The 17,443-nt window shown below is 44.0% G+C and overlaps 2 protein-coding genes across 3 annotated transcripts in view; one reads left to right on the top strand and one right to left on the bottom strand.

The window, feature by feature from the left end:
* The window catches only part of cttnbp2nlb (CTTNBP2 N-terminal like b), a 420,337-nt gene extending 403,396 nt beyond the window's left edge, over nt 1-16,941 (top strand). The window contains exon 11 of the mRNA XM_079516520.1: nt 16,903-16,941. The gene's annotated coding sequence lies outside the window, so the exon portion shown is untranslated. The remainder of the gene's footprint in view (nt 1-16,902) is intronic.
* eif2d (eukaryotic translation initiation factor 2D) overlaps nt 1,267-17,443 on the bottom strand; it is a 34,878-nt gene continuing 18,701 nt past the window's right edge. For both annotated transcript variants that reach the window (XM_079525455.1, XM_079525454.1), the window contains 6 exons: nt 14,830-14,982; nt 14,401-14,490; nt 12,343-12,438; nt 9,519-9,639; nt 2,851-3,025; nt 1,267-1,505 (listed from right to left, as the gene is read on the bottom strand). In XM_079525455.1, the coding sequence (XP_079381581.1) occupies nt 1,435-1,505; nt 2,851-3,025; nt 9,519-9,639; nt 12,343-12,438; nt 14,401-14,490; nt 14,830-14,982 (706 nt within the window). In that variant the 3' untranslated portion in view covers nt 1,267-1,434. The remainder of the gene's footprint in view (nt 1,506-2,850; nt 3,026-9,518; nt 9,640-12,342; nt 12,439-14,400; nt 14,491-14,829; nt 14,983-17,443) is intronic.

The raw sequence follows: 17,443 nt of genomic DNA, 5'->3' as shown, positions 1-17,443 counted from the left end.
TTTGTACGTCTCTAAATGTTTTGGTGAATTGAACATGGTGGACCCTGTTGTAAACAAGTGTAATGCTTAATTGGGTCGTCCGCTCACAGTTAACAGTCTTTGTATTGAGTTTGTGCTTGAAATGTACTGTAATTCTGCAAACTGTTAATACATTTTTCAATCAATCAATCAATAAACAAAGTGCCTTCTAATTGATCCATGATGAAAACACACATTTGTGAATCGATTAATAATCCTCCATGTCGGCATCGCGGGGGGGGGGAGGGGTTTCCCCGGTTGGGAAGGAACACGTTATTCCAAACAGTTCCTTTCGGGGGAGGCAGTATAGAGCGTTGCAGTCCCGGATTTATTTTCCGGGTCTCTCGAGGGGGCGGGACTGCGACGCTCTATAGTGACCAGGATTAATACTGCATGTGTTTGTGAAGGTATACGTAGCCTTAATAGTTCTACTGCGTAACCGCTGTTCCCCGCTATTTAATCAATTACGCTGTTCCCCGCTATTTAATCAATGTGTCGGTGCTGCATAACACACTAAACCTGCTATTTGTTTAACCCATTTTGACCTGAGATCAGATTCTAAAAATGTCTTCTACATCCTGATAGTTTTCTGAAAAAGCTATGTTTCTATGTCAGTCGTTCGGTGGCGCGCTATGAGCTTGTAGATCTGCTATTTTTCAATAGCTAAAGCATAACATAATGCTGACACCAAAAGGGGTTCCCGCCCAAAATGGGTTAATGTGTTTAATTCGCCGTATTTTAATAATTAAAAAGAAAGAGCGGATTTGTCACGGACCTGGTGACGAGGCCGTCGTGTTATGACGACGAAACCGGAAATCAAGCCATGCTCTGGGCTGCTAGGGCTTCTGGGAACATGAGTTCAATGCAAGTGAACGAAGGGGTTTGTTTGGACTACAACAGGCTGTCCATGCTGTTTTGGTTTCGCATCGTAATGGCAGCATGTTTTCTCTCTTCAACAACAACCCATGGGACTACTTTCTTGCGGATTTTCGTGAATCAAATAATTCGGCGTATGCTCCAATGGTAATAGATCGATCCCGGCAGCCAAGGTGGTTTGATTTGGTCTAATTTAAAGCAGTAGAAGTGTTTTAACTGCTTACCTAAACTGACTGAACTGGGTGGGGAGACGCCTGGCCTGGTCTGACTGTGAACCAACGCAGCAACTCGACACTGAAGAGAATAAAGAACACAGAGAAAACAAAAAGGCCACGGCAGCAGCAGTTTAAGTAATGACAAAACTTCATCAGCTCTCACACAAAGTAAACTTTATTATTCTGAATGCTATATTTCACATACAGTAGGCTCTACAGAGCAGATGGTACGGTAGGTAGGTAGGTAGGTAGGTAGGTAGGTAGGTAGGTAGGTAGGTAGGTAGGTAGGTAGGTAAGGAGGTAAGGTACATGGTTGTTGTGATATTCATTTCTTCTTTCCACCCTTGGGAGCTTTGTCCAGACCCTGGATGAACTTGCGGGGGATCTTGTACTGATCTGTGGACGCAAAACGAAGCAGAACGTTGTACAACATAGCATGGAAACGATACCACAACAATTCACGATAAGGTTGGGCGATGTTGCCTTGCCAATCATTATCACCATTATACCACAACTACGATTGATGAACGATTATTTAAGCATTATGTTGTACTTTAGATATTGAAAAAAAGCAGATCTACACGCTTATAGCGCTTATAGCTACGAGCTTGTAGGTCTGCTATTTTTGAAAAATCGTGAAAATATTTATTTCAGGTTTAGAAGATTTTTTTTTTTAATTTTGAGGTCAGGCCTAAATGGGTTAAACAACATTAAATTCACTGTCACTCACTTTGCCACTCGATTTGCCACTCCCTTTATGCTTGCGCATACCCTCTATACATATTTTCATGGGGGAAGAAAATGAAAATCGTGTGAGAATCGTCTCAATTCTTGTGGTTGGAAAGGCGAGACTCACTTTTGAGCAAGAACCGTGCAGCACTAGTCTAAATAGGTTATAAGTCAGTTTAGAGTTATCAGTTCTGATATATTTTCGGGTTAATTGCCCAGCTCTAACTTTGAAAGCACAAGTTGTTGTTTTTTAATCAAGGTTAATGTTAACCCATCCTCTGGGCGGGAACCCCTTTTGGTTGTTTGAAGCATCGTGTCATGCTTTAGCTAATGAAAAATAGCAGATCTACAAGCTCGTAGCGCGGCACCGAGTGCCGCGCTATGAGCTTGTAGGTCTGCCATTTTTTTTAAATGGTGAAAATGTGGCGCAAATCTACTTTGAATATATATTCTTTCAGAGCGAACGTTTTTAACTCAAATCTTTGCTTCTGGGGGAGGGGGTCCCTGAAACAACATATTTTCAGATGGGGGTCGGCGGCCAATTACATTTTTGGGGGTCCTTGACATGAAAATGTTTGAGAATGACTGACATAGAAACATGGCAGAAAACTGTCAGGATGTCCACACTAGGGCATTCACTTCTAGTCATTTTTACTAGTTGACTAGTTGCCTAGTTTACTAGTCGACTAGTTGACTAGTTGTTTAACTACCTATTATGTAAAACAAAGAAAAAGAAAGAAAATATTTTTTGGGAAATAAATAGTTGTACATTTAAAAACTGTGTACATTGGTGATACATTGGTGAACTATAATCTACCTGATATTGAGGACTACAAAATCGGGGAAAAAAAATTAAAATAGGAAATCTTATCAACTAGTCAACTAGTACCAACACGGTCGACTAGTGGATTTACTAGTCGACTAGTGGATTTACTAGTCGACTAGTGGATTTACTAGTCGACTAGTGGATTTACTAGTCGACTAGTCGCTTAATGCCCAAGTTCACACCTACCTAGCAGCAGGTTGCCGACCTGCTGTATCTGGCTGCCTTGGATCTGGACCTGGACGCGGTCCTTGGCTCCGGGGAGGGGCTGCAGGACGGAGCTGGCCTGGACTCTGTGTCTCAGAGCGCTGGACACCGCCACGGGGTCCAGACCGTACAGCTCCAGGTTCTTGATGAGCGTCACCTACGGGATGGAAACAGTATTTGATTGATCAAACGATATGCCCTGCTAAATACGACATCCCCGCTATTTGTTTTATGTGTCTAAATCGCCCTATTTTAATAATTAAAAAGAAAGTCCGTCTCTGCCGCGGAGCTGGTGGAAGGAGCTAACTGTTATGATGTCAAAACCGGAAATCGACACATTCGCTGGGCTGCTAGGGCTTCTGGGAAATTGAGTCCAATGCAAGTGAACAGGGTTTTGTCTGACTACAACAGCCTCACACCCCCCTCCATGTACCGTAGCAAGATGGCGATTGGTGCGATGGAATGTAAACACACGGCGCAAGCTATCTTCGGCGGAATTTCGACGATCAAAAGCCCAGATACTTCAGCGTATGATCTAAAGGTAATAAAACAATCCCGGCAGCGTAGAATATTTGATTATAATGCGGGTAACGCGTAGTACGCAGTAGAACTGTTAACAAGGTCGACTAGTGGATTTACTAGTCGACTAGTTGCTTAAAGCCCTACTAGGTAGTGGATATCTTTACGTCATGTTGTAGCCTCTGGGGTTTGTAGTCATCAGGCTGGAAACCGGAATCAGAATTACCCCAAAATAAATCCCCCGCATCAACATTTTAGGGCCTAACCAATAAAAGCCTTGATGCGGCGTATTTATTTATTTACTTGACAAGGACAATGCGCATTAATCAACATGTCAGTTTTCACATCCATGTAAATGGGCCAGAGTTAGCTAGAAGCTCATTTACATCTGTAGTCCTTGAGTAGGCTCTTAACCCATTTAGGCCTGACCTCGAAATTAAATCCTCCAGTTTTCTGAAATAAATATTTTCACGTTTTAAAAAAAATAGCAGACCTACAAGCTCGTAGCGCGCCACCGAGCTGATACACAGCGTCTGACATAAAACCGCTTCTAATTAGGCTTTCTGTTCAAGAAGAGTACGTTACTACAAAAGCAGGTGTTACATAAAAGGTGCATATCTCCAGAATGGAAGATGGTAAAATCACATTTTTTTTTTAAATTAGAGTGGACAAGTTACGCTTTCTTTTGAGGTATGCTGTGTGATTCTCGCTATAAGAGAACATTTACTGTCGGCTTAGGAAAAGTTTGTTCGTCCAATGCTATCATGTAGCAGCGAGGGCCATGCAGTTAATTAGAATGGTCTGCAAGGCTGCAAGCTAAGTGTTAATTAACTGGTTCAGTCCATCCAACGTGTGGTCATAAGCAATCCATCCACGTCCTAGCTGTATTGATGTTGGTACCATTAGGAGAGATAACAGTCAAACGTTGATCAAAATAACTCATTCTTCTACATTCTCTAATTGTTTAGGACGTCTTGTAAATTAACCCATTTTGGGCGGGAACCCCTTTTATGTTATGCTTTAGCAATTGAATGCTTCTATTTTGAAGGAATCCCGGCACTGATTGTTTTAAAAAGGATGATAAAACTATCCATACAAAACAAAACACATACAATACAATACAGCAACAAATAAACATTGTACAGGGAGACAGAACGAAATGACACCAGTGATAAAATAGAGCTGATATTTACAGATGTGAATCCGACGGGGGGGGGGGGGGGGGGGGGCATTGTATTTTGTAGCATCCGGTCTAAACCACGCCTAGACCGGATCACAACAGGCGATGTAGGAACACAGAGCATGATGCCAGTGTTGATTTCGTCGACTAAAACTAAGAGGAAAAATGTTCGTCGACTACCTTTTTCCACTGATGAAAACTGAATGGAAACTAAATGAAAACTAAGCTACGGTGACTAAAACTAAGACTGAATATACTGACAATTTCATCAAAAAAAAAAACTAGACTAAAATGTTAGGAAGGAAGTGGACAAGAGATCCAGTATTAAGTCATTTTACACTTGGTTGCATGCTGAAAATAGCAGATCTACAAGCTCACAATGCGTGAGATTGTACATCTGCTATTTTCAAGTGAAAAAAACAGTCATAAAAACACATTTTAGTCGACTAAATCAACTGTAGATTTAGTCGACTAAAATCTTATGACATTTAGTCGACTAAAACTAACACTAACACTAAAACATTCCAGGTGACTAAAATGTGACTGAAACTAAATGGAAACTATTGAAGAGACTAAAACTGAAATCAAAATTTGCTGCCAAAAACCACACTGGACCAGGTTTTCCTCTCAGAGGTGACGTGAGGTTATAGACTACAGGTAGGGTTGTTAATGGCCCCTACACACTGTAGGAGTTTTAAAGTTGTCGGCGAGAAATCAGATCGTCATGTATTTCACACTACAGGAGTCTTTTTTTTTAAATCGGCTGTCATTATATCTTTGTGGCTTTCACACTAAACCATTGGTCGCAGACTAGGCATCACACACTGCAAGAGTTCACCAAGATGCGATCAAGACCCGATATTCATTTGTTTTTATTTGATCATTTTTATCATTTTTAACATGATGCGAGACCGACACAGAGGACGCCTCTCTCTCTCTCTCTCTCTCTCTCTGTGCATGCCACACACACAGGCGGCGAAATGTTTGTGACAGCGTGTAGTGTAGCCTACGTGGGCTGCAGTGAGACAGGACGTTAAATCTTGATTTTCGTGAAATAACTCTCCGTCTCTCTCCGCACGCCACGCACACGCACACACACACACACACACACACACACACACACACACACACACACACACACACACACACACACACACACACACACACACACGGAGGGAGGGAGAGAGGGAGGGAGGGACGGAGGGAGGGAGGGAGAGAGAGCCCTAAAGTTTGCTCCGATGCGGTTTTGTCAACATTATTCAAGTGAAATGATTTGGTTATGGTTTATTTAACAGCAACATTGGGCTAATGCTACCATGTACGACACAGGACAGGGATTTACCCAATGAATAATGGTTATATATTATCATCTGATCATCTATCGATACAGGCGACACGACAGACAGACAGACAGACAGCCAAAAATCGCCAAAAAAGCTCCCGACAGCATAATCGGAGCAAATATCGAGTGTGTACGAGCCATAAGAAGCACCGTAGTAGGACAACCGGATCAAACATCTTAGGATCCAGACACCAGGAACCGTTTCACATCACATTTCAAACCGCTCCCCAGAACGCCAGAGCCGGTTATGTGGATTTCACGTCTGCTATCTTTAAACACTTTAGTTTTATAACCCTTCTTGGTGTTTTAAAGCATTATGTTATGCTTTAGCTATTGAAAAATAGCAGATCTACAAGCTCATAGCGCGGCACCGAGTGCCGCGCTACGAGCTTGTAGATCTGCTATTCTTTTGAAAAATCGTGAAAATGTGGCGCAAAGCTTTGAATATATATTCTGTCACAGTGAACGTTTTTAACTCAAATCTTTGCTTCTGGGAGGTTCCTGGAACAACATATTTTTAGATGGGGGGGGGTCGGTGGCCAAATACGCTACAAGCTTGTAGGTCTGCTATTTTTTTTAAATCGAAGAACGACTGACACGGAAACATAGGCTTTTTCAGAAAACTGTCAGGATGTAGAAGACATTTTTAGAATCTGATCTCAGGATCAAAGGAGGCCACCACCACACTCCAAGGCCACCATACTCTTCGCTCTTCGTTCATCCGCGGTCCCGGTCACTTCCCTGTTTACCGCTGCAGAAAGAATGCCTCGTATCTGCTAATCTAGGGAGCTCTCCGTGGTTTTGATCAGATGGATATACAGTACTAAGCTCTTCATTTCTGACTTCTCACCTGCCTCTCGTTCAAAATATGAACGCGAGTGATCATCGAGCGATATTATGGAAACGAGAGCAAGGTAAGCAAGCAAAAATATGTCTCCGTTTTTTTTTTTCCGGAACGAAAGGGGGCTTTACAGAGTAAAAGCGGCCATGTATTTCCAGCACCCAGAGCTTCTATTTTGAAGGAATCCCGGTGCTGATTGTGTTAAAAAGGATGATAAAACTATCCATACAAAAAACACATACAATACAGATATGAATCCGACAGGGGGGGGGGGGGGGGGGGGGGGGTCAAACCGCTCCCCAGAACGTCAGAGCCGGTGTGGATTTCACGTCTGCTATCTTTAAACACTTTAGTTTAACCCATTTTGGTGTTTTAAAGCATTATGTTATACTTGTTATAGCTATTGAAGTTAGTTAATTGAAGGTAGTTAATAGCAGATCTACAAGCTCATAGCGCGGCACTGAGTGCCGCGCTACGAGCTTGTAGATCTGCTATTCTTTTGAAAAATCGTGAAAATGTGGCGCAAATCTTTGAATATATATTCTGTCACAGTGAACGTTTTTAACTCAAATCTTTGCTTCTGGGAGGGTCCCTGGAACAACATATTTTCAGATGGGGGGGGGGTCGGGTGGCCAAATACAGATAATTCAGGGGGTCTTTGACGTGGAAAAGATTGAGCACCACTGACATAGAAACATAGGTTTTCCTTTTTCAGAAAACTGTCATGATTTAGAAGTCATTTTGTTTAGAATCGGTCAGGTCTAAACCGTATACACATGCAGTCGTGGCCTGGAGTCCCCACAGGCTCTATAGTAGGGGTGTGCTGAAATATCGATATGGCGATATATATCGATACGTCCTCCCGCGATAAATAATCAATATTGATTATTAAAATATCGATATCGGGGAAAAAAACATTTTTTTTTTTTTAATTTGAAATGTTGTTCGTAATGAACAACATGTTTAGAAAAGGAGGAAATGACAGCTAAAATAAAGCAAATCCCACTCAGATTCCACAGCAACCAGAAGTACTGAATTACTGGATGGTGATTTGTCCAAAGTCTCCAAACAGCTTTGTGGGAATACAAAATGCTGCATTTTTTCAGTTCCAAGTATTTTGTAGTTGCAGATATCGTGATATATCGTTGATGAAATTTCATACAATATATCGATATATCGCAAATATCGCAATACATCGAATATCGTGATATTATCGTTATCGAGGGCCTAGTAGTAGTAGTACTGCGAGAGTGAGGTCTAGCCAACACCAACTCGGGATTCCTGGATCGCTGCCCTCCACAAATTCCTATCCAACATCAGGTTCCTGAGCTCTGCGGTGTTGTCAGCCAAGCTGTCGCGCCGCAGCACGTCTACATAGGTGGTACGCTTCTTTCCCCTCCTGGCTTTGCCCTGCAGGGTTGGCTCCCATAGGGTCAATTTACTTGCCTCAAGTTCTGGGTGCCTGACGCAGTGCCCTGCCAGCCTCATCCTTCTCTCTCTGACTTTGTCCGTGACGCGTGGTAGGTCCCCATAGAGGGCCTAATATCGCGATATATATCGTATCGTGAGGAACCCATATCGTCCCACCCCTACTCTATAGAAGGCCTCCCCTGTTTTTCTCTCTACACTAAATATCTTCACCGAAAATAGCCGATCTGTAGATGAGCCATTTAGATACAACGCTATTTAGATACAAAGCTACAAATACCCTTTTTGCATCTGCCCATGTGAACGCAGCAGTACGGGTCCATTTGGTTCCATTTTACGCTCTCAGGGGTTAAACATCTGCATTACTTGATTCACGAGAAGTCCTACACAATTAGAGAATGTAGAAGAATGAGTTTATTTTGATCAACGTTTGCCTGTTATCTCTCCTAATCCTAATGGTACCGTTGGAGGCCATCGATATTGTCCTTTTCTTTTTGCTGAGGTTCGCGTGATCTGCGCAAAAGGACAGTTAACCCATTTTGGGCGGGAACCCCTTTTGGTGTTTTAAACATTATGTTATAATTTAGCTATTGAAAAATAGCAGATCTACAAGCTCATAGCGCGCCACCGAGTGGCGCGCAAGAGCTTGTAGGTCTGCTATTTTTGAAAAATCGTGAAAATATTTATTTCAGAAAACTGGAGGATTTAAAAAAAAATTGAGGTCCCTTATCATGGGTCAAATGATAAGGGACAATATCGGTGGCACCCAACTGTACCAACATCAATACAGCGTGGCTCAAAGTGCCAAATAAATAATGGACCTCGATGTGAAATAGGTTGAAAACCCACTGCTCTACATCAGTGGTTCCCAGAGTGGGGTCCGGGGACCCCCAGGGGTACCTGAGGGAGTTCCAGGGGGTCCGGGGACCCCCAGGGGTACCTGAGGGAGTTCCAGGGGGTCCCCCAACTAAAAGATAGTTTGGAACCAAATGGACCCTTATGGGTCTGTAACTCTGAGAGTGTACAAATGGTTCCATTTGTACACTCCCAGAGTTAAAATAACATTGATTTTACAATATAAATTGGGGGTCCCAGAGATAGAAATGTCATTAAATGGGGGTCTGTAGACTAATGCATGTCAAACTAGGGGGGGAGTACTTGAAATTAAACGGGTTGAGAATCTCTGCTAGAGCCGTAAAAATATTCTCTTATGGGGGGGGTCCCTGGCATATCCTTTCAAATGGGGGTCTGCGGGCTAATTGGTGTCCATTTGGGGGGGGTCCTTGACATGACAAAGTTTGGGAACGGCCGCTTCTACATCAACGAGAAGTGAACCTCACCTTCTTGTTGGATCCTCTGGAAGCCACAGAGATGTCTATTGGCTCGATCTGACCCTTCTTGGTGACGGGAGCCTGTCCAGGAAACACCAGCTGGTAACACTGCTGCATTCTGTCCAGAGTCCTGTCAATATGAACCACACTGTGATGTTAACACTGCTGCATTCTGTCCAGAGTCCTCTCAATATGAACCACACTGTGATGTTAACACTGCTGCATTCTGTCCAGAGTCCTGTCAATATGAACCACACTGTTACGTTAACACTGCTGCATTCTGTCCAGAGTCCTGTCAATATGAACCACACTGTTACGTTAACACTGCTGCATTCTGTCCAGAGTCCTGTCAATATGAACCACACTGTTACGTTAACACTGCTGCATTCTGTCCAGAGTCCTGTCAATATGAACCACACTGTTACGTTAACACTGCTGCATTCTGTCCAGAGTCCTGTCAATATGAACCACACTGTTACGTTAACACTGCTGCATTCTGTCCAGAGTCCTGTCAATATGAACCACACTGTTACGTTAACACTGCTGCATTCTGCCCAGAGTCCTGTCAATATGAACCACACTGTTACGTTAACACTGCTGCATTCTGTCCAGAGTCCTGTCAATATGAACCACACTGTTACGTTAACACTGCTGCATTCTGTCCAGAGTCCTGTCAATATGAACCACACTGTTACGTTAACACTGCTGCATTCTGCCCAGAGTCCTGTCAATATGAACCACACTGTTACGTTAACACTGCTGCATTCTGCCCAGAGTCCTGTCAATATGAACCACACTGTTACGTTAACACTGCTGCATTCTGTCCAGAGTCCTGTCAATGTGAACCACACTGTTACGTTAACACTGCTGCATTCTGTCCAGAGTCCTGTCAATATGAACCACACTGTTACGTTAACACTGCTGCATTCTGCCCAGAGTCCTGTCAATATGAACCACACTGTTACGTTAACACTGCTGCATTCTGCCCAGAGTCCTGTCAATATGAACCACACTGTTACGTTAACACTGCTGCATTCTGCCCAGAGTCCTGTCAATATGAACCACACTGTTACGTTAACACTGCTGCATTCTGCTCAGAGTCCTGTCAATATGAACCACACTGTGATGTTAACACTGCTGCATTCTGTCCAGAGTCCTGTCAATATGAACCACACTGTGATGTTAACACTACTGCATTCTGCCCAGAGTCCTGTCAATATGAACCACACTGTTACGTTAACACTGCTGCATTCTGCTCAGAGTCCTGTCAATATGAACCACACTGTGATGTTAACACTGCTGCATTCTGTCCAGAGTCCTGTCAATATGAACCACACTGTTACGTTAACACTGCTGCATTCTGTCCAGAGTCCTGTCAATATGAACCACACTGTTACGTTAACACTGCTGCATTCTGTCCAGAGTCCTGTCAATATGAACCACACTGTTACGTTAACACTGCTGCATTCTGTCCAGAGTCCTGTCAATATGAACCACACTGTTACGTTAACACTGCTGCATTCTGTCCAGAGTCCTGTCAATATGAACCACACTGTTACGTTAACACTGCTGCATTCTGTCCAGAGTCCTGTCAATATGAACCACACTGTTACGTTAACACTGCTGCATTCTGCCCAGAGTCCTGTCAATGTGAACCACACTGTTACGTTAACACTGCTGCATTCTGTCCAGAGTCCTGTCAATATGAACCACACTGTTACGTTAACACTGCTGCATTCTGCTCAGAGTCATGTCAATATGAACCACACTGTGATGTTAACACTGCTGCATTCTGTCCAGAGTCCTGTCAATATGAACCACACTGTGATGTTAACACTGCTGCATTCTGCTCAGAGTCCTGTCAATGTGAAACACACAATACTAGAGTTCTCAACGGGCCTGAGAATGAACCCATTAAGGCCCGACGTCGAAATAACAAAAAAAAAAGTCTTATAAATCCTGACCGTTTTCTGAAATACCTATGTTTCTGGATCAGTGGTGCTCAATATTTCATGTCAAGGACCCCAAAAATTATTTGTAAACGGCCGCCGACCCCCCCATCCGAAAAGATGTTGTTCCAGGAACGATTTGAGTTCAAAACGTTAAGAATACATATTCAAAGATTTGTGCCGCATTTTCACGATTATTCAAAAAAAGCAGATCTACAAGCTCGTAGCGCGGCACTCGATGCCGCGCTACGAGCTTGTAGATCTGCTATTTTTCAATAGCTAAAGCATAACATAATGCTTAAAACACCAAAAGAGGTTCCCGTACACAAACTGGGGCCCCCATGCGCTTAACCCATTTAGACCTGAGGACGATTCTACAAATGCCTTGTTTTCTGAAAAAAACCTATGTTTCTATGTCAGTCAAACAATTTCATGTCAAGGACTCCCAAAAATATATGTAATTGGCCGCCGACCCCCATCTGAAAATATGTTGTTCCAGGGACCCCCCCTAGAAGCAAAGATTTGAGTTTCGCTCTGAAAGAATATATATTCAAAGATCGGTGCCGCACTACGAGCTTGCTATTAGATCTGCTATTTTTCAATAGCTAAAGTACAACATAATGCTTAAAACACCATGTCCTCAAAGTCTTGCGTCGAACAAGCTTTGAACTACACAACACGACGTAAGTTATTTCCTCTCCAGACCGGATCAGAAAACCCCGAAAATGGCATAAGATCCCAGTCTAGTTGAGACTGCGTCTCTGCTGAAGAGCAGTGACTGTACATGTTGGGACTGTGTTCAGTGTGTGTGTGACTGTGTGTGCGTGTGCGCATGCGTGTGCGTGTGCGTGTGTGTGTGTGTGTGTGTGTGTGTGTGTGTGTACCTGCTGAAGAGCTCGTCCCACTTGAGCGCGCTGATCTCCTGGTACTCTGTCCTCTCCAGCAGACAGTCGCACAGTGCAGGGTTTATGGTGACGTAACTAGAGAGAAGCAGGAAGCACAGTGACACAGGGTAAATGACCAGGGCGGCTGCCTTCCTTCATTTTTTTTTGGCATTTATGAGACGCTCTTAACCCATTCTGGACGGGAACCCCTCTTAATAATAATAATAATAATGAATTGCATTTTTATGGCGCTTTTCTATGCACTACATGCCTACTCAAAGCGCTTACAATGGTTCATTCATTCATACATTGGGAGGTGAAGCGGCGAACAGTCGACGCCAGCGTCCTCACTATCCCACTTTCACACACCAATGGTGGCAAGCTCACACCGACCGACTCATTGGAGGCAATGTAGGGTTCAGTGTCTTGCCCAAGGACACTTCGACATGTGGACAGGAGGAGCCGGGATTCGAACCGCCGACCCATGGATCATTGGATGACTTGCTCTACCTCCTGAGCCACAGCCGCCCTCTTGGTGTTTTAAGCATTATAGGTTATGCTTTAGCTATTGGAAAAATAGCAGATCGACAAGCTCGTAGCGCGGCACCGAGTGCCGCGCTACGAGCTTGTAGATCTGCTATTTTTCAATGAAAATGTGGCGCAAATCTTTCAATATATATTCTTTCAGAGCGAACGTTTTTATTTATTTTTTAAACAATTTTTTATCCCACGATTCACCCCTGTGTCAATTATCTATTGTGATCCTGGGCTCTACACACCCTCCGCCAACCTGGGGAGAGCAACGGACTTGAACTCATGCTTCCTTCATGCATGAGAGTCCACGTTGCTCCTTTACACCTGACAGGGGGGAGTTTCCCTGGTTGGACGTAGCGCAGTGGAAGGAACACGTTATTCCAACCAGTTCCTTTCCCCTCCATCAGGCGCCCCAGCTGGCCAGGGGGAGGCAGTTTAGAGACCAGGATTTTATGTCTTTATTTTAATTTTATGTCTACTATCTAAATGACATAAGTTTAGCCTTTTTCATATGCCTGTATTGTAAGGTCGTCGAGGCTAGTGCAAGTGCTACGGACTAAGATGGATTCTGAAGAGGTGGGTTTTCAGACTACGGTGGAAGATTGGGAGTGAGTCTGCAGTGCTGATTGCAATGGAAAAGTGCATTCCATAGTTTTGGAGCCAGAAGAGGGAAAAGAGTCTGGGGCGTGTGGAGCGTTGTCCAGGGTGTTTTAGAGAAGGGAGAAGAGTCTGGGACGTGTGGAGCGTTGTCCAGGGTGTTTTAGAGAAGGGAGAAGAGTCTGGGACGTGTGGAGCGTTGTCCAGGGTGTTTTAGAGAAGGGAGAAGAGTCTGGGACGTGTGGAGCGTTGTCCAGGGTGTTTTAGAGAAGGGAGAAGAGTCTGGGACGTGTGGAGCGTTGTCCCAGGTGTTTTAGAGAAGGGAGAAGAGTCTGGGACGTGTGGAGCGTTGTCCAGGGTGTTTAAAAGAAGGAAGAAGAGTCTGGGACGTGTGGAGCGTTGTCCAGGGTGTTTTAGAGAAGGGAGAAGAGTCTGGGACGTGTGGAGCGTTGTCCAGGGTGTTTTAGAGAAGGGAGAAGAGTCTGGGACGTGTGGAGCGTTGTCCAGGGTGTTTTAGAGAAGGGAGAAGAGTCTGGGACGTGTGGAGCGTTGTCCAGGGTGTTTTAGAGAAGGGAGAAGAGTCTGGGACGTGTGGAGCGTTGTCCAGGGTGTTTTAGAGAAGGGAGAAGAGTCTGGGACGTGTGGAGTGTTGTCCAGTGTGTTTTAGAGAAGGGAGAAGAGTCTGGGACGTGTGGAGCGTTGTCACGGCTGTTTCAGTGAAGGTTCTGCCTCCCTGTGTTAGCTGATCTGAGTGAGCGGCCATTCCTTACAGAGGTCATTATAGTGCTGTTTGTTGTCATGTGATGATGTGCTTACTTTTTTGTCATGTTCACAGTTTTCTTCACATACTCTACTAAGTAGTATACTAAAATAATACTATGATAATTATACTATAGTACTACTGTATAATACTACTGTGACACTTACTTTTTGTTATGTTCATACACCAGCTGGTTGTTCTTCACATACTCTGTGATGATCAGTCTGACGTCGGAGGCATGGAGCACGCTGCCTTTCCTGTGAGCACGCACGCGCAAGCACACACACACACACACACACACACGCACACACACGCGCACACACACAGTCTGTCAGTACGACTGAAGCAACACGGCATGAGTGCACAGCTCCACTTTGTTCCATGTGTAAATAAACACTCACAGAGTAACAGACCGACTAACTTTTAAACTTCTGTAACCATAAGTTACAGACACGTACAGGTCTGTAACTCTGAATGTACAAATGGAACCAAACGGACTCTTATACTTACGAGTCCATGTAGGTTCCATTTCTAATGAATATACCGATTATTTTTTTGTTGCAAAAAAAAAAAAGCAACGCGTGAATAAAGCACACCTCTTGTTTGCTTCCAGAAACAGAGGCTCCAGCCTGGCCGACACGGAGTAGAGGCTGATGATCTCTGGAGGGTGGTAGGGCTTCTCCCCGGGGTCTCCTCCCTCCACCGGAGGCTCTTCCTCGGGCTGCTCTGGAGCCCGGAAGGATAAGAGTCTGGAAGGGTTTCGACACACAGAGAGAGAGACAACAGTCTGGAAGGGTTCGACACACAGAGAGAGAGACAACAGTCTGGAAGGGTTTGACACAGAGAGAGAGAGAGACAACAGTCTGGAAGGGTTTGACACAGAGAGAGAGACAACAGTCTGGAAGGGTTCGACACACAGAGAGAGAGACAACAGTCTGGAAGGGTTTGACACAGAGAGAGAGACAACAGTCTGGAAGGGTTTGACACAGAGAGAGAGACAACAGTCTGAAAGGGTTTGACACAGAGAGAGACAACAGTCTGAAAGGGTTTGACACAGAGAGAGACAACAGTCTAAAAGGGTTTGACACAGAGAGAGAGACAACAGTCTGAAAGGGTTTGACACAGAGAGAGAGACAACAGTCTAAAAGGGTTTGACACAGAGAGAGAGACAACAGTCTGAAAGGGTTTGACACAGAGAGAGACAACAGTCTGGAAGGGTTTGACACAGAGAGAGAGAGACAACAGTCTGGAAGGGTTTGACACAGAGAGAGAGAGACAACAGTCTGAAAGGGTTTGACACAGAGAGAGAGGCAACAGTCTGAAAGGGTTTGACACAGAGAGAGAGAGACAACAGTCTGAAAGGGTTTGACACAGAGAGAGAGAGACAACAGTCTGAAAGGGTTTGACACAGAGAGAGAGAGACAACAGTCTGGAAGGGTTTGACACACAGAGAGAGACAACAGTCTGGAAGGGTTTGACACAGAGAGAGAGACAACAGTCTAAAAGGGTTTGACACACAGAGAGAGACAACATTCTGGAAGGGTTTGACACAGAGAGAGAGACAACAGTCTGGAAGGGTTTGACACAGAGAGAGAGACAACAGTCTGGAAGGGTTTGACACAGAGAGAGAGACAACAGTCTGAAAGGGTTTGACACAGAGAGAGAGAGACAACAGTCTGGAAGGGTTTCGACACAGAGAGAGAGACAACAGTCTGAAAGGGTTTGACACAGAGAGAGACAACAGTCTGGAAGGGTTTGACACAGAGAGAGACAACAGTCTGGAAGGGTTTGACACAGAGAGAGAGACAACAGTCTGGAAGGGTTTCGACACAGAGAGAGAGACAACAGTCTGGAAGGGTTTGACACAGAGAGAGACAACAGTCTAAAAGGGTTCGACACAGAGAGAGAGACAACAGTCTGGAAGGGTTTGACACAGAGAGAGAGACAACAGTCTGAAAGGGTTTGACACAGAGAGAGAGACAACAGTCTGGAAGGGTTTGACACAGAGAGAGAGACAACAGTCTGAAAGGGTTTGACACAGAGAGAAACAACAGTCTTAACCCATTTAGGCCTGACGTCGAAATTAAAAAAATATGTTTTTTCTGAAAAACCTCATGTTTCTATATCAGTGGTTCTCAATATTTCATGTCGTATTTGGCCGCCGACCCCCATCTGAAAATATGTAGTTCCAGGGACCCTCCAGAAGCAAAGATTTGAGTTAAAACGTTCGCTCTGAAAGAATATATATTCAAAGATTTGCGCCACGTTTGCACGATTTTTCAAAAATATTTTAGCTATTAGCTATTTTTCAATAGCTAAAGCATAACATAATGCTAACACCAAAAGGGGTTCCCGCCCAAAATGGGTTAAAGGGTTTAGCACAGATAGAGACAACAGTCTGAAAGGGTTCGACACAGTGTTGTTTTCGTCGACTAAAACTAAGACGAAAAATGTTCGTCGACTACCTTTTTTCACGGACAAAAACTGAATGGAAACTAAATGAAAACTAAGCTATGATGACTCAAACTAAGACTAAATATATTGTCAATTTCGTCAACAAATAACAAATAAAAACTAAAATGTTAGGAAGGGACTACTGGACAAGAGAAGAAGTCATTTTACACTTGCATGCTTAAAATAGCGATCTACAAGCTCTACAAGGGGTTCAGAGTCTTGCTCAAGGACACTTCGACACTAACTCTGGGGGGAGCCCACAGGGATCTAACTGGGAACCTCACAGGTTTCCCATCCAGCTGCTCTACCTGCCACTCTACCCCTGAGCCACTGAGTAAATAATGGTCTCGGTACTCACTGAGGATTACCTTACTGAACCCATTCTGGACGGGAACCCCTGTTGGTGTTTTAAGCATTATGTTATACTTTAGCTATTGAAAAATAGCAGATCTACAAGCTCATAGCGCGGCACCGAGTGCCGCGCTACGAGCTTGTAGATCTGCTATTTTTGAAAGATCGTGAAAATGTGGGGCAAATCTTTGAATATATATTCGTTCAGAGCGCACGTTTTTTAACTCAAATCTTTGCTTCTGGGGGGAGGTCCCTGGAACAACATATTTTGAGATGGGGGTCGGCGGCCAAATACAGATAATTGTGGGGCTCCTTGACATGAACAAGCTTGAGCACCACTGACATAGAAACATAGGGTTTTTCAGAAAACTGATTTAGAAGACATTTTGTGGAATTGACATCAGG

The sequence above is a fragment of the Electrona antarctica genome (assembly GCF_951216825.1).
Source record: "Electrona antarctica genome assembly, chromosome: 2".
NCBI lineage: Eukaryota > Metazoa > Chordata > Actinopteri > Myctophiformes > Myctophidae > Electrona > Electrona antarctica.
This window is presented reverse-complemented; position numbering and strand designations above follow the sequence as displayed.